General features: G+C 40.4%; 1 protein-coding gene across 15 annotated transcripts in view; it reads right to left on the bottom strand.

The window, feature by feature from the left end:
• Positions 1-23,041, bottom strand: part of ANKRD26 (ankyrin repeat domain 26) — an 89,185-nt gene extending 66,144 nt beyond the window's left edge. For 11 of the 15 annotated variants that reach the window (XM_032623347.1, XM_032623352.1, XM_032623357.1 and 8 more), the window contains exons 1-6: positions 22,632-23,028; positions 15,057-15,171; positions 14,721-14,894; positions 10,126-10,232; positions 6,244-6,314; positions 1,626-1,659 (exon numbers count right to left, since the gene is read on the bottom strand). In XM_032623347.1, the coding sequence (XP_032479238.1) occupies positions 1,626-1,659; positions 6,244-6,314; positions 10,126-10,232; positions 14,721-14,894; positions 15,057-15,171; positions 22,632-22,861 (731 nt within the window). In that variant the 5' untranslated portion in view covers positions 22,862-23,028. Of the gene's footprint in view, positions 1-1,625; positions 1,660-6,243; positions 6,315-10,125; positions 10,233-14,720; positions 14,895-15,056; positions 15,172-22,631 lie in introns of those variants that run through there. The other 4 variants (XM_032623359.1, XM_032623348.1, XM_032623349.1 and 1 more) reach the window with 4 other exon arrangements.
• Positions 23,042-23,367: the final 326 nt, after the last annotated feature.

Below are 23,367 nucleotides of genomic sequence, written 5' to 3'. Positions count from 1 at the left end.
TAAATAAATAAATAAATTTATTTAAAAAAAAAAAAAAGAAGGCCCCATTCCTCCCCTTTACTCTAAAACAGTACAGGGAGTCCCCTGAAATGTTTGAAAGTTAAATGTACAAAAGTCAAAGAACAAATTTATATGTTTAATTTATATGTTAAACTATTCCCAGAGAGATTAAAACATTAAAAATTATAAAGTCTACTTAGTTTTCCTATAGAGGTCCTGCCTTATTCAGGTCCACATAAACAGCTAGCTCTTAAAAACCCTCATAGGCACTCAGATCCCCAAGCAGAGACAGTGCTGTAGAAACAGAGTCCTGGCAGCTGTGCCTCTCTTTCCCTATGTACTGCCTAAATATCTTCCTTCCTATAGGCTCCCCTCCCAAATCACCATTGTGCCTCACCCCTGAGGCCTGCTCAATAGCAGCCTCCAACCTTTAAGATTTCAGCCTGTGAAGGCAATGGTTCCTGAATCAAGGATGGGCTCAGGACTTCCCTGGTGGCACAGTAGTTAAGAATCCGCCTGCCAATGCAGGGGACACGGGTTCGAGCCCTGGTCTGGGAAGATCCCACATGCCCCGGAGCAACTAAGCCCATGCGCCACACTATTGAGCCTGCGCTCTAGAGCCCATGAGCCACAACTACTGAGCCCACGTGCCACAACTATTGAAGCCCGAGCACTCCGCAACAAGAGAAGCCACTGCAATGAGAAGCCCGTGCACCACAACGAAGAGTAGCCCCTGCTTACCGCAACTAGAGAAAGCCCACACGCAGCAATGAAGACCCAATGCAGCCAAAAATAAACAAATTTATTTATTAAAAAAAAAGAAAAGAAAAGAAAAAAGACTCTTGGAAAAAAGAAAAAACTTCAGAAAACCAGGCAAGGGTACTACCCTGAAGGGAAAACCAAAACCAGACTGGGAAGGCACTAAGTAGAGAAATCAACGAGACAGATGCTCTATGTAGATGTTGAATTTAATTAACATAACATGGTCTATAGGCAGATACTTCTCTCTTATAGAAAACTAATTCACCTTAAGGAGAGTAGACATCGTTATATCTAAGAAGACCTGCCTAATGAGGTCTTGCTTGTATAAAACCCTATGGTTCTGAGGCCTCAGCTACCTGAGATCTGCCATAACACCTCAATGGTAAATACAAGGTACTAGTTACCACTGCAATTGTCAAATATATCAGGACAAAGACTTGGACTAACCAGGCTTCTTAGGAAAACTCTAAATCAGAGTCAATACATAACTAAATTTGACTTTCTGAGTTGATCTGATTTGGGTCTGTATCTTGACCCCAGTGCTACACGGGTACTTATCAATCTCTGCTGAGGGACATGAGAGTGGATCTGGGGCTGACCGTCACATCACAGGTCAGCAACTTGTTGACTATGGAATCATGGGTCAATTAACCAAGCCCTCCAAACCACAGCTGCCTAATTAATTAAAGTAAGCTATATAGCACAGCTACTTTGCAAAGCGGTTGTGATGACTTTATGATGTAACAAATTTAAGCACATAATACAGTGTTTAACCCAGAGTAGAACACTCAGCAAACGTTAGTTTCTTTTCTCCATGTTCCCTTAGTTAAACACACAAGTTTTAAAAATCCATAAAATCCTACCTGCTTAAAGACTCTTCTTCAGAACTCTCATCCACTATTAAAGGAAAAAGTAAAACACATTTTAAATCAACAATAGAAAAATACAGAATATTAAAAGTGTAAGACTGATGCTTTGTTAAAAAGTATTCCTCTGCGGGTTTCCCTGGTGGCGCGGTGGTTGAGAATCCGCCTGCCAATGCAGGGGACACGGGTTCGAGCCCTGGTCCAGGAAGATCCCACATGCCATGGAGCAACTAAGCCCATGCGCCACAACTACTGAGCCTGCGCTCTAGAGTCCACGAGCCACAACTACTGAGCCCGCACGCTGCAACTACTGAAGCCTGCACGCCTAGAGCCTGTGCTCTGCAAAAGAAGCCACCACAATGAGAAGCCCGCATGACGCAACAAAGGGTAGCCCCCACTTCCACAACTAGAGAAAGCCCACGTGCAGCAACGAAGACTCAACGCAGCCAAAAATAAAATTAATTAATTAATTAATTTTTTAAAAAAAGTATTCGTTTGGAACCACACCTGGAGAGTATACTAGAGTGAATGCTGATTATACTACTGCTAGGCAATTATGCATGAGAGCCATTTCCCCACCTTTACATTTATGAAATGAAAAAAAAAAAAAAAGAACAGTACTTATCAAAATTTGATACCTAAAAGTGAAGTGCTGTTTGCAATGACCATAATCCTAACCAAACTGTGAGACTGACAGAAAATGATATCATTAGTAGAATCAGTACCATAAACTGACAATAGCAAACTTAAATAGCATGATATTTCTGGACTTCCATCACTCAGAGCAGTGCATAGAGAATACATGTATTTTGCCATCACGTAACACAACTTCTCTGGCTCTTCAGTTCAGGGTAAAAACGCCCTGTCACAAGGAAGCCTGGTCTACAGGCACTGTACTTTAGAGCATGGCAAAACACAGGAAACAAACTCTTTCTGGCCCTATTTCCAATTGCAAGATAAGCATGAAAGACTTTGTAATTCCAGTTTTATAAAGGATAATCTCCTGAAAGGGAGGCAGGGAAGGGCAAATGGGGTCAACTGGATGGTGAGGATGGAGAAGGTGAATTTTTTTTAAGTTTGAAATATATATACATTTTAAAAGTATAATCCCTTGAGACTGTGTCCTTCCATTGCTCAAGAGTCTATCTGGACCCACCACATAGAGCAGCACGGTCCAAACAGTTAGTGCTGTGTAGTAGTGAGGGATGTCATTTTTCTCAACCCTTCCCATTATGTGGCAAATGATTATAGAAATCATGCTTCTTCAGCTTGTAAGGCATATGTCATCGTATCTTAAGCTGATGAACAAAAAAAGGGAGGGAGGGAGAGACTCTGGTACTGCTGGACAACATTTCACATGTGTTGTCATAATCTGATGCTGGGGGAATGAAGTACATGCAGTAACTCCACGGGGAGAGGACACCTGCAAGCTTGCGCCTGGTTTCCTGCAGACTTCGCACCGTGTGCCTTTTCCCTTTGCTGATTTTGCTTGGTATTCTCTCACTGTAATAAATCACAAGCATGAGTACAACCACATGCTGAGTCCTGGGAGTTCTATGGAAGAGCCAAACCTGGTGTGGTTTGGGGAACCTCTCAAACAGTTGCATTGTTTACATGAAGTCTGTATTATTTGGGTTGATGTGTTATATGTGATTACAGTCAGGTTATTTCACAGAATAACCTTCCTCAAATTTGTTTTTCTTGATATTTGCCTTGGAGATTCCTGTATTTCTATATCCATTTGAATAAAGGCACAAAAGGGATAGATGAAACAGTGACGTCAGAAACTAATTGAAACAAGCAACAATCCTATTTCAACCAGAAAAAAAACAAAGAATTCTGATGATTGACAATATGTTCTAAAGTATGAAAGTTCCTATAAAGAAAATGAAAAGATCAGTTAATTTTCTCCAACTAAGCAGGGTTTAATTCCTCACAGTTGACTCCCAGGTTTTTTGTTTTGTTTTTGTTTTTGTGGCCACACCGAGTGGCATGCAGGATCTCAGTTCCCCAGGGATCAAACCCATGCCCTCTGCAGTGGAAGCAAGGAGTCTTAACCACTAGACCACCAGGGAAGTCCCACTCCAGGTTTTGACAACTCTGGGAAGACGCGGGCAAGCGTACTCACCAGGCCAGACTGTTTTCGCTGACCCTACGTGGGCAGCTGCCGCTGTTATGAAAAACTTAGCTAGGACCTTGGTAGATGTGATAATTTTTCCATATTTGGACATCAGAAGTACCACTCATGTAAAAAGTAGATGTTATGACTCTTAAATGGTCCTTATGAAAAGGTTACCACCAAAGAACTTTTAAGAGTTAAATCCAACTTTCTTTTCAGTAATTTTACTTGATATAATTGATACTCCTTGAAATTTTCATTTAAAAAAACTTTTGCAACATCACCACCATTCTCTCCTACTTTTCTTTTTTTTGTTTTTCCTTTTTAGTTTTTATTTTGAATGAGAGTTTTATTTAGCACACTCAGATGAACAAATATAGGAACTGATCTACCACGCGCCACAACTAGAGAGAAGCCCACACGCTGCAACAAGGGGCCTGCATGCCACAACTAAGACCTGACGCAGCCAAAAAAAATAAATATTTAAAAAGAAAAAAAGAAACTGATCTATGTGGAATAATGATACTTCCCTCCATCTCAAGACCCTCAGTCCTCAGTTAAGGGCTTTATAATTCCACTGACATCTTTTCATCATTGGCTGGTACTCAAATTCCTAGAGGAGGATCCCTGCAGTACGTGACTCAGATTGTCCCCAGGAGACCTTCCCTTTGTCCCGCTGTGGAGCTCAGTGCCTGCCCTACTTTTCTCCAGCCCCTCCTCAAGTATTCTTTACCAACCATCCCCACAGCACCTTTTCTGCACCAGCAAAACTGAACTGCTCATAAATCCTGCCAAGTCCACTCGTACATCTTAGCCTGTACACTGCTGTTCTTTCTGCAAAACATGTGCTCTTGATAGATGTTCCTCCAGCCAAACGCTGTCCTTCTCCCTCTTTACCTGGCAAACTTCTCACTCTGCACGCTTACCTTAAGGTCCATGCACTTTTTAAAAACTCGAATCCCTCACCATGGACTTAAAATATCTGGCATATATGAAACACCAATTTAAAAAAATACATAAAGACAATTTATAAACTCCTAGTGGGCTCTGGGACATAGTAAGCACAGAATAAAGTATACTAAATAATGAAAATGATCATTATAATAACAAGCTCCTGGAGGACAAGGGCTGTGTTTTTGTTGTTGTTGTTTTGTTTCGTTTTATTTTTTTTGTGTGGTACGCAGGCCTCTCACTGTTGTGGCCTCTCCCGTTGTGGAGCACAGGCTCCGGACGCGCAGCCTCAGAGGTCATGGCTCATGGGCCCAGCCGCTCCGCGGCATGTGAGATCCTCCCGGACCGGGGCACGAACCCGTGTCCCCTGCATCGGCAGACGGACTCTCAACCACTGCACCACCAGGGAAGCCCAAGGACTGTGTTTTTTACATGTTTGCATCCTGTGACATCAGAATAGTGCCTAGTACCTAAAAGATACTTGATAGTTAATTTGTGGACAAATTAACAAATAAATAAATGTTTTCTTTGAAAATTCCATTTAAAAAAATACAGAAATTAACCAGGGACAACTCTATTATGAGCACCTTGAAGACCAAAGCTCTATTTCATCTCTGTATCTCCTCTAACGTGTAAAACCAACCTACAGAAGTTCTTTGATGGACAGAGGTCTACTATGTTAGAGGTGTCCTCATACAGATTGTACAACGCGCTAGGTGTCACATCTAGGGAACACAATAGTGTTTTTCTTAATGTGAAGTATTTTTGTGCTTTTACTAGAGTTTGCTGAGTCCCCAGTTGGGCTATTTGAATATTATGATAATCCTTTAACTAATGGCAACAGACCATGTCGTTCTAACAAAATTATAGTGTCATGACAATTATCCAACACACAGAAGAAAACATCTGGTTCTGATGAAGTCAGCCTATCTCACTGTTTGGACTTGTGAGGAATGAAGTTGGTAATAGCGAGACCTCGCTGGTACAATAATATGGAAAATAACCAGTGCTTCTCTACCAGCATTGCTTTTCTGACTTCTGTACTATCAGTAGGTATCTTTCAAAAATAATCTCTTCTTGGTACGCTGCACACTGGCTCAGCTTTGCAGTTCTTCTTGTTTGCCATCTGTTTAAAGTACCAGGAAGGTACTGTTGAGTTCCCAGGCTTAAAGTTGGTAACTTTTTTAGTGAGGCTAATCACTGTAAAATAACTAATATTCATGTGATTATAGAGGAAACATACAACATACTAACCGAAAAATCTTTTTTCTTATTTACACAAAGATATAATATGGGATTTTAGGCGCCATGATTAAATAGGTGGATTTCTTTTCAGACAATACTGTCTCTGATTTTAAATTACCTACAATTAACTTCTTAAACAATTCTGAATACTAGACTATTAAGAAATTAATTAAAAAAATAAAAATATACATGCAGTTTACACACTGTTTTTTTTCATTGCTCTTTCATTATTAAAACTTCCTTACTCTTACTTTATCTATGGTAGGGTCACCAAGAGTAATTCACTATCAGACGTCTTACCTGGGTTGCTATTTTGAGAAGGAGTTTTAGGTCTCTTTTCTTCTTTATATTCAGAAATCAGTTGGCGATTGCTATGTATTAAAAATGTGATAAATAATATTACTATTTTAATACTAATATGAAAAACAATTACCAAATATATTAAATTCTTAGATCACTTCAGACAATGTCAGAGCTATTATCAAAACTTCAATTGTGGGACTTTCCTGGTGGCGCAGTGGTTAAGAATCCACCTGCCATTGCAGGGGACACGGGTTCGAGTCCTGATCCGGGAAGATCCCACATGCCGTGGAGCAACTAAGCCCGTGCGCCACAACTACTGAGCCGGAGCTCTAGAGTTCATGAGCCACTACTGAGCCCACGTGCCGCAACTACTGAAGCCCATACGCCTAGAGCCCGAACTCCACAACAAGAGAAGCCACCACGATGAGAAGTCCGCACACTGCAACAAAGAGTAGCCCCCACTCACCGCAACCAGAGGAAGCCCGCGCACAGCAACAAAGACCCAACGCAACCAAAAATAAATAATATATTAATTAATTTTTAAAAATCATATTAAAAACCCAATGTGTGTGTCTTTTCATAGGTTTAACATTCTAATGTTGCAGTTTTCAGGAAAAATGTCAGTAATCAGGGTGATTAGCTGTCCTTTCTTTGTGGTTTGTAATTCAAGGACTCTCAGCTATTCTATAATTTGTAACTGAATTTATTTATAAATATATGACCTCATTATATTAGATAACATAACTGTCCCCAATTATCACAGCTAATCACACCAAGAGTAGAAAACCAATCAAAGTTCAGACCTGGCTTGGACCACTACTACTGCTTCTCTACCTACTCAAACTCTGAACCAACAGATCTTTCTTAGAATGATGCTTAAGCTCCATGTTCATTTCCAATTCACTTGGAAGACATAACCCTACTTTTACAATGGATGCTGACAAGTCCTGGACAGGGCTTACCTCTCCTAATGCCAACTAACCTACTTGAGATTCAGGGATTTCTGGTGAATGGGTTCCTTATGAGGCAGAATCTGAAAATACTTTGAAGGTTGAGGCAGATGTAAATCATTTAGAAGATTTTCATTATCATGGAAAACAGATCACTTGAGGGGCCAACCTCAGTTATGGAATCTCAGGCAAGCTGGCACCCACTACTCTGAGGAGGATGATATGGGACCTTCCACGACCTAAGAAAAAGTGCCCCACAGGATATAAAGCAGCCTTGAGGTTCAGGTCTGGTAACAAAGGAAAAAGGAAAGTCAGCTCTCTCCCGGCAGGAGCATTTGAACCTCTCTGAAAGCCTAAAACGGTTCCCATTGACATCTGCTAGCAGAAAAGACAAGTAAGAGGGTAACTCATCGTGAAGATCTGGGCTAAGATGTGGGCTACATAAGGTTTTTGAGTGTGTCGGGGAGGGTGTGTGTGGCTAAAGCTAGGAGGCCCAGGTGCCAGAACTGGGTGCTGGTGCTTTGGAACAGTGGCTGAGCTACAGGCATATGTATGAGAACTAAAAAAGTTGTCACTTTGAAGTCTAAGTGTGCATCACCAAGAAGACTGAGGAATCTGGATCAGCAAGGGCATCCTGGGAGCAAAGGTTGATCGTGACCCGACTGCAGGACCAGTTTCTTTTTTCTTTTCAAGTTATTAAAGGTCTTTATAGAGCAACATCCAGACTGCAGATCCAGCTGCCAAGGAGACCCTGCTAAGACCAGTTTTAGTAGCAACACTGCAGCAACAGAATCAATGCAATCAACAGAATGGTGAGAATGCCCTTTTTTTTCCCTCCAAATGACTTATGGATGAGGACTGTCTCTTTGCTCTTAGGGAATCCCTTAGGTTCTTGCAAAATTTAAGAGGGAGAGTATAGAAGTAAGTCCCCAAGAGAAAATATAGGATAGTCTGCTGAACTAAACACTTCAAGACCCAAATAACAAGTTAGAAAAATCAGAGCTGTGACACTACTTGTACCCCATGCACAGGGGTTACACTTGGAATGAAATGGATACTGTTACGATCTTTAAGGATATAAAGTCTTAAAGTCCTGAGATAAAGAACCCTGTGCCCACTGCTACATCTAACTAGTCTGGCCTTTCGGCTGGTTTCCAGCTGATGATGGGGAACATCTCACCACCATTCCCAAGCTGCCTGCACCAAACTAGAACTCTCACCTGTCACATAACAAGTAACAGTTAAATTATTTTTAACCACAGTTTAGTGGTAACTGGCATTTTAATGTAAACACTTACATATTAAAACCACTAATAAGAGCATATTCTTCCGCGGTCCATCCATAGATATCTTGAGAAAAGACATCAATACCTTGCTGAAGAAGAAGCCTGACTATATTTGTTGACTCATCGTTTACAGCAAGTATGAGGGCTGTTCTAAAATAACAGAGAGATAACTTCACCCTTAGGAACTTTAGCTAACTTTAACAGCTAATTTGATATACTTTACCAAGTTAATATCTTGCCCATCCATGCAGAACTGACCATTTACACATTCAAGTGTTCATCTTTGTAAATTACCTCCAAGGCTAAAATGAAGGGACAAAAAAGAAGCCTCCTGCCCCACTCAGAGGGCATGTAGAAGAAATTGCTAATTTAAAGTCCTTGATGGACAAGAAACTATGCTGAGGTCACTTATCTGAAGCAGGTGAGTATATAAAGGAAGAATTCCCCATTTCTTCCTTAGTCTGTTATATTATACTTCAAAATCAGCTAGAGGTCAGGTTAAGGAAAAGCTATTTGCAGGCTTAAAACAATAATATTAATAATAATGAAATTAAAATAGTCATGGTTGCAGTTAATGTTGCTGACAAGCATGTGCTAGGCACTAAATGAAATACTATATATGTAATCTTTCTTCCACACAACCACCCTTGAAGGATATACTACTATCCTCCTTTTCATATCAGGAAACATATTTGCTGATAATAAGTAACGTTCCCAAGGTCATACACCTAATAAGTAGGAAAACTAGGAATTAAACCCAGTCTGAATCTAAAGCCCATCACTTTCCTCCTTATCACCCACCTATGACTTGTCTTCATTGAAGGAAATGTTTATCCAATTAAAGCTATCTTTCTGCCTTCTACCTTCATCAATCAAAAATAAGAACATCAAAATGTACTAGAAATGGGGCTTCCCTGGTGGAGCAGTGGTTCAGAGTCCACCTGCCGATGCAGGGGACACGGGTTCGTGTCCCGGTCCGGGAAGATCCCACATGCCGTGGAGCGGCTAGGCCCGTGAGCCATGGCCGCTGGGCCTGCGCGTCCGGAGCCTGTGCCCCGCAACGGGAGAGGCCACAACAGTGAGAGGCCCACGTATCTCCCCCCCGCCAAAAATGTACTAGAAATGAAAAAGGATAAAAACTGATGAGCCCAAAGTGTCTGGTAATAGTGATTAACAATCACTTAATGATAACCTAATAGCATCAGTACTCTTCAAAGAAAGTAATTTAAAGCAAAGAGTCATCCCAAAGACATGCATCTTTTAAGGAAAAATATATACACAAAGTAGAGGTTAAAAAATTATTCTAAAAGAATTAAGAAATTCAATACTGTGTCATAAGGTAAATTAAAAAGTAGAATCCATATTTTATAAAGCTAATAAAACTAATACGAAATCCCTTAGCTATTATAAGATCGTGTGAACAAAAAAAAAACAATCAGGTTGCAAATGACATCAGTCAATATTATAAAGGAATACGAATCCTGCTATACATTATTTTTCATGATACACAGTCAGAGTAATTGCTTTTCCACCTGATGATGTGTTGATTATACATTAGTCCTCTTCTTACTAATTTAATCTTTCTGTCACCACTCTAGAACAGCACTAAGGTTTTTAAAAAGAAAAAGAACAAACTACCGTACCTTTTCATCTTATCAACTACATGTATATTTGCTTCTTTCTTTACTAAAAATTCCACCATGTGCTGATTGTTTTCACTTACAGCAAGTAAAAGTGGTGTGAGGTCCTCCTGTAAAACAGCAGAAACACTTTATACAGAAGGTACAAAGTTACATGTTTCTAAACTGAATTTTAAAACTTATAATAGATTCTCTGAACTTAAACATCTAATATAGAAAGTAAATAAAAAGAAGCCCCTTCCTTCTCACCCACCCTGTGCTGCTTCCTTCTCTTTAAAATGCTCCTCACTTCTTCACATGATTAACTGCAAAGTCATTCTCTAAAACTCACTTCCAACATTTACCGGTTCCAAGGATCTTTGCTTCTATCACAGTATTTATCAGGTATACTGTAGTTATTTTATTGCTCTATACTAGTCTATACACTCTAAACACTCCTCCAGAGATAATCATTTAACTATTAAATCAACTGCATATTTTAGGAACAATGCTGAGGAGAAAGATATAATATTGTCTGCAACATGCATAACCTATCCAACGATAACCAATTAACCTCATAAGGTTTACAGACATTCCAATGGGAATACGATTCTTCACATGAACATGTAAAGAAAAAGTTTTTTAAAAAACCAACTTATAGGGGCTTCCCTGGTGGCGCAGTGGTTGAGGGTCCGCCTGCCAGTGCAGGGGACACGGGTTCGAGCCCTGGTCCGGGAAGATTCCCACATGCCACAGGGCGGCTAAACCTGTGCGCCACAACTGCTGAGCCTGTGCTCTAGATCCCACGCGCCTAGAGCCTGTGCTCCACAACAAGAGAGGCCACCGCAATGAGAAGCCCACGTACTGCAACAAAGTTAGCCCCTGCTCTCCACAACTAGAGAAAGCCACGTACAGCAACAAAGAACCAAAGTAGCCAAAAATAAATAAATAAGTAAATTTATAAAAAAAAAAAAAAAAACCAACTTATAAATTCTAACTTGAAAATTTCAATCCCATTCTTAAGAGATTCTTTTAAAATATGAAATAGATTATAAATTAATGACTGTTTTAAAATCTAGAAATATTTATCAAAATAAACTGTAATACAGGAACTGGAAACACAGATGCTTATGGAGGCAAAGTAGGCGACCCAAGTAAGTGAAGATAGGACCAGGTGAGGCCAGCGAACCGGAGAACGCGCGCCATACGGAAGGGGCACCCTTTGCACGGCAGACCAAACAGTAGCGTGGGCTCAAGGGGGACCAGATTGGATTCCTTAAGAGAAGCCTGAAATGCAGATTTCTGCATGAGTCTCCTAAATTTTAAATGCTGACTCAATTTGTGGAGGAAAGCTAAACACATCCAGGGGCCACATTTAGTCTATAGCCCACTTGTGTTTTTATGTTTGCTGTGAGTGTTTCCAAACGGGTGGGTATAAAGCAAATATTTGCACGTAAAACCTTTCCTTTCTTTAGTATCATGTGTTTTACAAAAAAAAAGTGGGTCCCAACATGTAATAAAAATTTCTATTAAGATTCATAATACCCACTTCAAGAATGTTTCCAATGCCTGTTAAAACTACAATCTATGGGTTTCCCTGGTGCTGCAGTGGTTGAGAGTCTGCCTGCCGATGCAGGGGACACGGGTTTGTGCCCCGGTCCAGGAAGATCCCACATGCCGCGGAGCAGCTGGGCCGCTGAGCCATGGCCGCTGAGCCTGCGCGTCCGGAGCCTGTGCTCTGCAACAGGAGAGGCCACAACAGTGAGAGGCCTGTGTACCGCAAAAAAAAAAAAAAAAAAAAAAAAGAAAACTACAATCTATTTCTATAATTCTCCCTGATGTTAACCAAATGGATAATTAGTTCATAAGACTGCTGAAACTAAATTATTAAAACAATTCCTATCTGTACTGTTACTAACTTCATGGGTTTTGATGTTTAAAACTATCATCTTGCTTATGCCAGGGCCCAGTGAACCTAACAGACACACTGCAAGAGTCTGTCATGCAGCTTTCACCAAAAGAAGGCTCATGCTTTACTACTACTGCAGTCAGGAAAACCCTGTTTGTGAAAAACATCTGCTGACCTAATGACCTGGATGATAACAAAAGGTGCAAAAATCGCGAAGGGTCATACTCTACTTATTAAATGACTCACCATAAGCAAATTTCTAAAGACTCTCTGAGTGCCAGTGAATGATTAGTGGTTGGAAGGAAAAAGGAGTTATTCTTCAAGCCAATAGATATTGCCAATAATATCCCTTTCACCTTCTCAATCACAGAGGCAGAGAAACATAAAAGTCAGGCTAATATTGTTGGAAAGGAGGGAGTTGATGGAATTAGCATCTATCAAACTCCAACTCTTCTAGAGATTTCTTATTTTTGAGATCTGTGAATTTATAAATCACACTCATCCATTCCATTGTTCTTAACCAAGGGCTGTATCAGAATCTTGAGGAAATATTTCCAAACACACATGTCTGGGCCTTCCTAGATTTATTCAATCAAAATCTTCAGGGGAGAGCCTAGGCTTGTAAAGTTTTTATAAGTTCTCCCAGGTGACTGTGGTTCACGAGCACAATGCTAGCTGAGAATTAGTGTAGCAACCATGTCAGTCTCATCTCCTACCCACATGGCCAATTCCTTTTCTCAACTGAGGATTTGAAAAAAAAAAAAAAAGAAAAGTGTAAGAGATAAGAGTCACCAAAACTACATTTAATTTTTCTGGGTAAATAGGTAGAACAGGGACGAGTAAACTCAAAATGCAACTTGATCTCATTACTTATAAACCCTTTACTTCCCATCAAGACATTCTAGATTTGAGAGCAGAGTCTAGACTCTTATCTAAGTGGCTGTTTCTGCCAAAACAGGATAATATGTCAGTTAATTATTTGTTCTTCTCCCTTATTTCCCATTTAATCACCACACATTCACTGCCAATCTGATTTCCTCTGAGTCCTCCTAAAATTGATCTCTAGGCAAGGTTACAATTCACTTAGGCTGTTTCCCAAAATAAGAATTATTATCCCCGAAACCTGAAAAGAACTTTGCCTAAATACATAAACTGAAGGGGAAAAAAAAAACCCCAAAACCTCTTCTTGGCACTTCCTAACTGCCAAATTTCCAAACTGGCCTGCATATTTATTTATTTTTTAAAATTTATTTATTTATTTTTGGCTGCGTTGGGTCTTCGTTGCTGCGCGTGGGCTTTGTCTAGTTGCAGTGAGCGGGGGCTACTCTTCCTTGCGGTGCGCAGCTTTTTATTGCAGTGGCTTCTCTTGTTGCGGAGCACAGGCTCTAGGGGCACAGGCTCAGTAGTTGTGGCTCGCGTACTCTAGAGTGCAGGCTCAGTAGTTGTGGCTCACGGGCTTAGTTGCTCCACGGCATGTGGGATCTTCCCGGACCAGGGCTCGAACCCATGTCTCCTGCATTGGCAGGCAGATTCTTAACCACTGCACCACCAGGGAAGCCCAGCCTGCATATTTCAACTGCTCTCTCCTTTTCCTTTTCCTTTTTCCCTCTGAAGCCTTAGGCAATGAGAGAGAAATCATTTTTAAATAAAATAGGAACTTGTCAACAGCAGCAAGATTGCTATTATTGTAAAATGCTTTTGTTTTGTTTGAGTTTTAGGACAAAGTCTATCTCCAAGGCAAGTTTTGCATTTCTGTGTTGTTTTACACTAATCAGGAAAAAAATTTGAGCGGGGGAAAAAATATTTGGGGAAAAAAAAAAGTCTTACCTTTAACAAATGCAATGTTTTCACAAATATCTGCTATAGACACATAAAAGAAAGCTATACCCTCTAATGCTTCTTTAGAAATATAATGATTTAAAGTGAAATCTTAGATAATTAAGTTATTTCAAAATATTTTCACTCAGGGAATGCTTGAGCTTCCAAATATGTAAAACTGACCCCATTTATGTCAGCAGAGGGAGTTCCTGGTGGGGCTGCAGCAGGAGGAGGTAATGTGTATCCCAAAGAAAAAGCAGGAACAGCAGCTTCGCCATCACCTGCTCCCCATGCACAGCTACAACCCTGCTGAGGAGCCACCTGAGGCTGAGCGTGGAAGACCCCAAGGTGTACATGGTGGACCAAATGGCCACCAGCATAAGTGAACACCCTTGCTGGCTGTCAAACACGACCTGCCCCACTTTCCCCGATCTTAGAACCTGGGGTCCTGGAGGGCTCAGAGCCTGCTGCCTGCCCTGGCCACCTGCACTCACCCAGCTCTCCCTGCTGGGTACTGGGTCTCCTTCCTCCTCCCATCCATCCCCAACAGCACCCATTCCCCGAGCCCCTGCAAGCAGCCAGCCGCCACCTCACCTCACTCCCCCTAGGTCTTTGTCTTGTGTGGGCTCTGAGACCACCACCCACTCCCAGGCATATCCTAATGGGAAGATTTTCCTTCTGGGGTAGAAGGGTGGCTGGGAGACAGAATTGTGCTCTTTCTGTGAGCACCACCTTTCTCCAGCCCGTGACTTGGCTTTGGAGTTGTTTCCACGGTAACAGGCCCTGATGGGTGGTATTCAGTATACATATTATTATAGATAAAACATCTGCAGCTAAAACAAAAAAAAAAACCATGTATTGCAAATATTTTGTAAATATAGTTGAGCTATACCTTGTTCCTTGCTTCAATGTTGGCGTCATGTGAAAGCAGCTTTGCTGCGAGCGATATATTCTGATAAAGGGCAGCATAGTGGAGAGCAGTGTTGCCACTGACATCCATGACATTTGGGTCGGCACCATGTTCCAGCAGAATAGTTGCACACTCCTCTTCCTGGCATTGTATGGCCTGTAAGTGTTATGCCAAGACACAGACTGTAAATTCTAGGAATTCAGAGTAAACATTCCAGAAGTTTCACCAATTCGTTTTATTTAAATGAGATAAATCCATTTTTATTCTAAGCAGTTAAATCAAATCCATCTCACGTTGACATGGTTGGCTACTATGTACCTTCATCAGCGCTGTCCTGTTTTCGTTGTCACAGAGGTTAAGCTGGCATTTTCTCTCCACTAGGAGAGTTACCACTGCTGGATGGCCACTGGCACAGGCCAAATGGAGAGCAGTCCTACGAAACCGAGAGGAGTTTTTAGGAAACTGTAGTGCACTATGTCAAAACATGCAATTGTTCATGTAATTGAAAACATTTGATAGCATGCTATTCCTATCCCTTTAAAACAAATATTTAGTTTTCTTCTGGAGAAAGAACAATATATATTAGCTCTTCTTACTCTCCACATTAACGAAAGAACAACCTGCTTGAACAGAAAGAACATGACCTTGAGATTCAGCTCAACTTGGGTTTGAATTTGACTTTAACTGTGTCACTTATTAGCTGTCACTTAGCCTTTCTGTGCCTCAATTTCCTCATCAACAAAATGGGGATAGAGCAGTAGTTATCTCACAGGACACCACTGTGATGCTTAAATGAGAACTCATGCAAAGGGTTTAGAACAGTTCCTCGCACAGATAACAGCTCAATAATTATTAGGTAATATTATCATAATTATTACTATTATTTTACAAGGGCAACATTTCAATTAAGTAAAAGGATATTATACCTCTTTTGAAGATATGTCTTGAGGACTAGAGAGAACACTGTACTTCAATGATTCTAATATGCTCATTTTCTCACATTTTAACATCTCTGACATTGGAATGAAATTTATAATTCATGATGTGTTACAACTATTATTGGTAGCATTTTTTGTCTGTTCGTTTCTCATTTTTCCTGTTGGTCTAATTATCTCTGTCTCTGTGCCTAAAGTTGCCATTTTTTAAAATTTAAGTATAGGTGATGTATAATCTTATATATTACGGAATTTCCCTGGTGGCGCAGTGGTGAAGAATCCACTTGCCAATGCAGGGGACACAGGTTCGAGCCCCGGTCCCAGAAGATCCCACGTGTCACAAAGCAACTAAGCCCGTGCACCACAACTACTGAGCCTGCGCTCTAGAACCCGCGAGCCACAACTCCTGAGCCCACACGCCTAGAGCCCGTGCTCCACAACAAGAGAAGCCACCACAATGAGAAGCCCGCGCACCGCAAGGAAGAGTAACCCCTGCTCACCACAACAAGAGAAAGCCTGTGCACAGCATCAAAGAACCAACGCAGCCAAAAATAAAATAATAAAATAAAAATTATATATCATAGGGGTATAACATAGTGATTCACAATTTTTAAAGGTTATATACTCCATTCATAGTTATTATAAAATATTGGCTATATTCCCCATGCTGTACATTGTATCCTTGTAGCTTATTTTATACCTAATAGTTTGTACCTCTTAATCCCCTACCCCGATCTTGCCCCTCCTCCCTTTCCTCTCCCCACTGGTAACCACTAGTTTGTTCTCTATATCTGTGAGTTGGTAACATTTTTAAAAATTTCTATATTAATATATAAAATAGTGGGGCATCATACAATCCATCGTGCCTTACATCAAATGAAATAATGGTCTATATAACAGGTCTACTGCAGTTCTAGTCACACAGTTGGCACTTAAATAACTTTTAGTTCTTAAAGCCATGATGAGCAATACTGTAAATCACCTATACTTCAATTTTTAAAAAATAATAAAATAAAAGCAGTTCTTTCGTTAATAAAATAAAATACAAACATGGTATTTGTTTTTCTCTTTCTGACTTACTTCACTCTGTATGACAGACTCTAGGTCCATTCACCTCACTACAAATAACTCAATTTCATTTCTTTTTATGGCTGAGGAATATTCTATTGTATATATGTGCCACATCTTCTTTATCCTTTCATCTCTTGATGGACACTTAGGTTGCTTCCACGTCCTAGCTATTGTAAATAGTGCTGCAATGAACATTGTGGTACATGTATCTTTTTGAATTATGGTTTTCTCAGGGTATATGTCCAGAAGTGGGTTTGCTGGGTTGTATGGTAGCTCTATTTTTCGTTTTTTAAGGACCCTCCATATTGTTCTTCATAGTGGCTGTATCAATTTACATTCCCACCAACAGTGCAGGAGGGTTCCCTTTTCCCCACACCCACTCCAGCATTTACTGTTTGTAGATTTTTGATGATGGCCATTCTGACCAGTATGAGGTGATACCTCATTGCAGTTTTGATTTGCATTTCTCTAATGATTAGTGATGTTGAGCATCTTTTCAAGTGTTTGTTGGCAATCTGTATACCTTCTTTGGAGAAATGTCTATTTAGGTCTTCTGCCCATTTTTGGATTGAGTTATTTGTTTTTTTGATATTGAGCTGCTTGTATATTTTGGAGACTAATCCTTTGTCAGTTGCTTCGTTTGCAAATATTTTCTCCCATTCTGACGGTTGTCTTTTCATCTATTTTATGGTTTTCTTTGCTGTGCAAAAGCTTTTAAGTTTCATCAGGTCCCATTTGTTTATTTTTGTTTTTATTTCCATTTCTCTAGGAGGTGGGTCAAAAAGGATCTTGCTGTGATTTATGTCATAGAGTGTTCTGCCTAAGTTTTCCTCTAAGAGTTTTAGAGGAATTTCATTCCTCTAATTTCATTCTTTTACATGTAGCTGTCCAGTATCCCCAGCACCACTTATTGAAGAGGCTGTCTTTTCTCCATTGTATATTCTTGCCTCTTTTATCAAAGATAAGGTGACCATATGTGCGTGGGTTTATCTCTGGGCCTTCTATCCTGTTCCAGTGGTCTATATGTCTGTTTTTGTACCAGTACCATACTGTCTTGATTACTGTAGCTTTGTAGTATAGTCTGAAGTCAGGGAGCCTGATTCCTCCAGTTCCATTTTTCTTTCTCAAGATTGCTTTGGCTATTCAGGGTCTATTGTGTTTCCATACAACTGGTGAAATTCTTTGCTCTAGTTCTGTGGAAAATGCCATTGGTAGTTTGATAGGGATTGCATTGAAACTGTAGTTTGCTTTGGGTAGTATAGTCATTTTTCACAGTGTTGATTATTCCAATCCAAGAACATGGTATCTCTCTCCATCTGTTTGTATCGTCTTTAATTTCTTTCATCAGTGTCTTATAGTTTTCTGCATACAGGTCTTTTGTCTCCTTAGGTAGGTTTATTCCTAGGTGTTTTATTCTTTTTGTTGCAGTGGTAAATGGGAGTGTTTCCTTAATTTCTCTTTCAGATTTTTCATCATTAGTGTTTAGGAATGTAAGAGATTTCTGTACATTAATTTTGTATCCTGCTACTTTACCAAATTCATTGATTAGCTCTGGTAGTTTTCTGGTAGCACCTTCAGGATTCTCTATGTATAGTATCATGTCATCTGCAAACAGTGACAGCTTTAATTCTTCTTTTCCGATTTGGATTCCTTTTATTTCTTTTTCTTCTCTGATTGCTGTGGCTAACACTTCCAAAACTATGTTGAATAACAGTGGTGAGAGTTGGCATCCTTGTCTTGTTCCTGATTTTAGATGAAATGGTTTAAGTTTTTCACCATTGAGAACAATGTTGGCTGTGGGTTTGTCATATATGCCCTTTATTATGTTGAGGTAAGTTCCCTCTATGCCTACTTTCTGGAGAGTTTTTATTATAAACAGGTGTTGAATTTTGTCAAAAGCTTTTTCTGCATCTACTGAGATTATCATATGTTTTTATTCTTCAGTTTGTTAATATGGAGTATCACATTGAGTGGTGTATATTGAAGAATCCTTGCATTCCTGTGATAAACCCCACTTGATCATGGTGTACGATCCTTTTAATGTGCTGTTGGATTCTGATTGCTAGTATTTTTTTGAGAATTTTTGCATCTACGTTCATCAGTGATATTGGTCTGTAGTTTTCTTTTTTTGTTACATCTTTGTCTAGTTTTGGTATCACAGTGATGATGGCCTTGTAGAATGAGTTTGGGAGTGTTCCTCCCTCTGCTATATTTTGGAAGAGTTTGAGAAGGACAGGTGTTAGCTCTTCTGTAAATGTTTGATGGAATTCTCCTGTGAAGCCATCTGGTCCTGGTCTTTTGTTTGTTGGAAGATTTTTTTTATTTATTTTTTTTATCAGTATGCGGGCCTCTCACTGCTGTGGCCTCTCCCGTTGTGGAGCACAGGCTCCAGACACACAAGCTTAGTGGCCATGACTCACGGGCCTAGCTGCTCCGCAGCATGTGGGATCTTCCCGGACCGGGGCATGAACCTGTGTCCCCTGCATCGGCAGGCAGACTCTCACCCACTGCGCCACCACGGAAGCCCTGTTGGAAGATTTTTAATCACAGTTTCAATTTCAGTGCTTGTGATTGGTCTGCTTATATTTTCTATTTCTTCTTGGTTCAGTCTTGGAAGGTTGTGCTTTTCTAAGAATTTGTCCATTTCTTCCAGGTTGTCCATTTTATTGGCATATAGTTGCTTGTAGTAATCTCTCATGATTCTTTGTATTTCTGATGTCAGTTGTTACTTTGGAGAGTTCGATATTTTTAAAGAAAACTTTTGGGAAGTAAAGCAATACTTATGCAATAGTAATAATCATTTACATTTGTATTTTTGATTTTTTATTTTCATAAGGACACAACTAAAACTCTATAAACTTTTGCAATAGTAATAATCACCACTTATATTTACTATTTTTTATTTTCATAAGACTGCAATAAAGTAAAATGATTAATCTATAATCATTTACATATTATAGGTAATAAAGTTACACAAAATCAAAAACGTGTATATAGCGAAATATATACCTAGTAAAATCTACAGGCATGAATAAAAAGATTCCCTTTACTTCTGAAGAGGTTAAAAGTTGTCAGAAGATATCAATCCTTGAAAAACTTCCAAAAAAAAAAGAAAGTGAGGAATTATTTTTATCTGTACAAGATTCATATTCCTGCTCTCTCCCAGGATTATTTCACTAATACTAAACGTTTACTAGAATTTTTGTACATGTTCACTGTAGAAATCACAGTTTTTTGTTTTTTTTGCAGTATGTGGGCCTCTCACTGCTGTGGCCTCTCCCGTTGCGGAGCACAGGCTCCAGACGCGCAGGCCCAGCGGCCACGGCTCACGGGCCCAGCCGTTCCATGGCATGTGTGATCCTCCCAGGCCGGGGCACAAACCCGCATCCCCTGCATAGGCAGGTGGACTCTCAACCACTGCACCACCAGGGAAGCCCCACAGTTTTTTTTTAAAAGGAAAAGAAAGCTTCACTTATAATATAAGTGTGCAGAAATAACAAATTTTATCATATTTTTGGCTAAGATAAGACCATAGTCTTCTTGTGTTTATATATAATGAAACTGATTTTTTTTTCTCAATGTTCTACCAAAGTACATCTCTGCAGTTCAACACACATCTGTTATCTATGTCACCTTCAATGGTCACATATTACTCCATACCAGATACACTGTAATTTATTTTTAAAATCCTTTGAGTTTGTCTTAATACATTGCTATTTTAAGCAGTGTTGAGAACAACAAATTGTATCTTACCTATCTCTAATTTATCTCTAATTATTTACTTCTAATTTGTATAAAGAGAATTGATGTGTAAAGGGAATATACATTTTTTAAATGTGGTACTTATCACCAAACTGCCTATATGAAAAGTCAAAAGCAACTTAGACTTTAAACAGCAGTATAAGTACCACTGTTCTTCATCGTCACAAACTTTGTGAAGGGAAAATGTTTTTCATTCCTCTTTAACTTAAATTCCTTTTATTACCAGAAATGCTAATTTTTTTCCTATATCCATTGGTCACTTATGGATATGCAAAAAAGTACTTTGCTCAATTTCAAATTAGAGGTTTTTTCCCCTTACTGATTTCAAAGAATTCTCTGTAAAATGAAGATATGTTTTCTTGCCTGATACAAATATGTTGATATATTTTAAAAGTTCATTGTCTTTTATTTTGTTAATCTTCTTTTCTGATCTACAGAGGGTTTTAATTTTTTTATGTTGTTAAATCAACCTCCAGAATTCTTGCTTTTGAAGTCATTCTTAGGAAGGTCTTTGTCAGCACAAAAAATGTATAAATAGGAATTTTGTTTTCTTCTGGTCGTTTTCTCACTTTGAATATTTAAAATTTTTGATCTGTACTCCATCTGAAACTTATTTTTGTGAGATAAAAATCTAGTTACTTTTCTCTAAATAGTTAGCAGTTTACTTCTCCACCATTTACAAACAATTAATTTTTTCCTTCTAATATGAAATGTCATCAGTTCAAGTTCTAAAGTCTTACATATATTTGGGTGTTTGGGCATTTTCTATTCTGTTCCATTCACTTATCTGTCTTTTCAGTTGTTAGTAAACGAATAATTTGTGGGAACTTACAGCACATTTTGATATCTAGAAGGGCAAATCTTTGTCTACTACATAAAACTTTTAATTTCATCACAACAAATAAAGAAAGCATGTGAAACTCAAAAAACTTTAAACCACCATATGCTTATTTGGTTTAAATATGGGAAGACCATATTTTAAGAAAATGAGTCTTCCTATTCAAGGACACAGCCATCTTCCCACTTCAAAGCTGTCTTCTAAGGTCCTTCAGTAGAGAACATATATACATAGGTGTACACTGATATAAAACAGATACTGCAGGCTTCCCTGGTGGCACAGAGGTTAAGAATCCGCCTGCCAATGCAGGGGACACAGGTTTGGGCCCTGGTTGGGGAAGATCCCACATATCGTGGAGCAACTAAGCCCGTGCGCCACAACTACTGAGCCTGCGCTCTAGAGCCTGCAAACCACAACTACTGAGCCCGCATGCCACAACTACTGAAGCCCGCGCACCTAGAGCCTGTGCTCCACAACAACAGAAGCCACCCCAATGAGAAGCCCACGCACTGCAATGAAGAGTAGTCCCCACTCGCTGCAACTAGAGAAAGCCCACGTGCAGCAGTGAAGACCCAACACAGCCAAAAATAAATAAATTAAAATAAATTAATTAAAAAAAAAGAATCCGCCTTCTAATACAGGGGACACGGGTTCGAGCCCTGGCCCAGGAAGATCCCACATGCTGCAGAGCAACTAAGCCCATGGGCCACAACTACTGAGCCTGCGCTCTAGAGCCGGCAAGCCACAACTACCTAGCTCACGTTCCACATCTACCTAGCCCACGTTCCACAACTAACTGAGCTCGCGCGCCTAGAGCCCGTGCTCCGCAACAAGAGAAGCCATCACAATGAGAAGCCCGCACACGGCAATGAAGACCCAACACAGCAATAAAAAAAATTTTTTTTTTACAAAAAGATACTGGATTGTATCTGAAGAATTTTTAGTCCAGAAGTTTATCTGTCATGAGACAGATCATTTTCCTCATTATGCACTTCTCTGTAACATATAACATTACGGTATAAAAATGTGTACATTAAAAATAAGATACTGTTCATGTTTAATTTCGTTTCTGTGGTTACTGACATTCAGTCAAATGACTTTAAAACTGTCAGTAAAGTGCTCTATAAGGGGAATCATGAGCGGGTCCGAAACCAGCTAAGGCTTTTGCTGCCTATACAGTCTGCGGGGCGCGGGATCCCACGTAGGTGTCCACGAGCCTCGGAGGGGAAACTGACAGCAGGGACCCCACCCAGGCCCGCCCCGCCTCCTCCCGCCCGCCCCGGTTACCTGTTCATCTTGTCCCTGTCGTTCAAGCCATTCTTCCCAAGCAACAGAATCTGCTGCACTTTGGCTACGTTGCCCACGCTGGCAGCTTTGTGGATCTTCCCGAGATCCTTGTCTCGGATGTGGTACTCGGGCCGGGAGTTGATTCGATTACCGCTCTCTCTCCGCGAGCTGGTGAAGGAGCCGAAGGGCGACTCGCCCTTCTTACTTCCGAAGCCAAAAATCTTCTTCATCGCAGACCCTACAAGCTTCAGACACACCTCACCTCCCCCTCGGCTTCTCACAGTCTCCTGAGCCTAACACTAGCGGTACAGATAAGCCAACGCGGTCTGGCCACAACATCCCAGCTGGGAAACTCCGCGGTTTCTCATGTTTCAGCCCGGACTAACCCTAGCCAAGCGATACAGCTAAACACAGTGCGCGTGCGCGCCTTGTAAGAAGGCGTCACTGCGCTTGCGCACAGAGGACCGGAGACCAGGAGTGCCCGGTGCGCATGTGCGAGGCCCAAGCGTCTGAAATCTCTGCGATTCTTTGTGGGCCGCGCTGGGTTCTTTTCCAACGTTGGTGCGAGCTGGCTGAGCGTTTCTGGACGTTTGCAAATGTTAGAATCTCCCGTGAGAAAGTCGTCTTCGCATGCGACTGGGGCTAGAGCGGCGTGGAGCTTCAGGATGCTGAAAGCCACGTCCCCCAGAGAGCTCCCCTAAAAATACACTCTAAATCTCCTTATCCCTCAGTTTAT

This window comes from Phocoena sinus, chromosome 2, assembly GCF_008692025.1.
Source record: "Phocoena sinus isolate mPhoSin1 chromosome 2, mPhoSin1.pri, whole genome shotgun sequence".
NCBI lineage: Eukaryota > Metazoa > Chordata > Mammalia > Artiodactyla > Phocoenidae > Phocoena > Phocoena sinus.
This window is presented reverse-complemented; position numbering and strand designations above follow the sequence as displayed.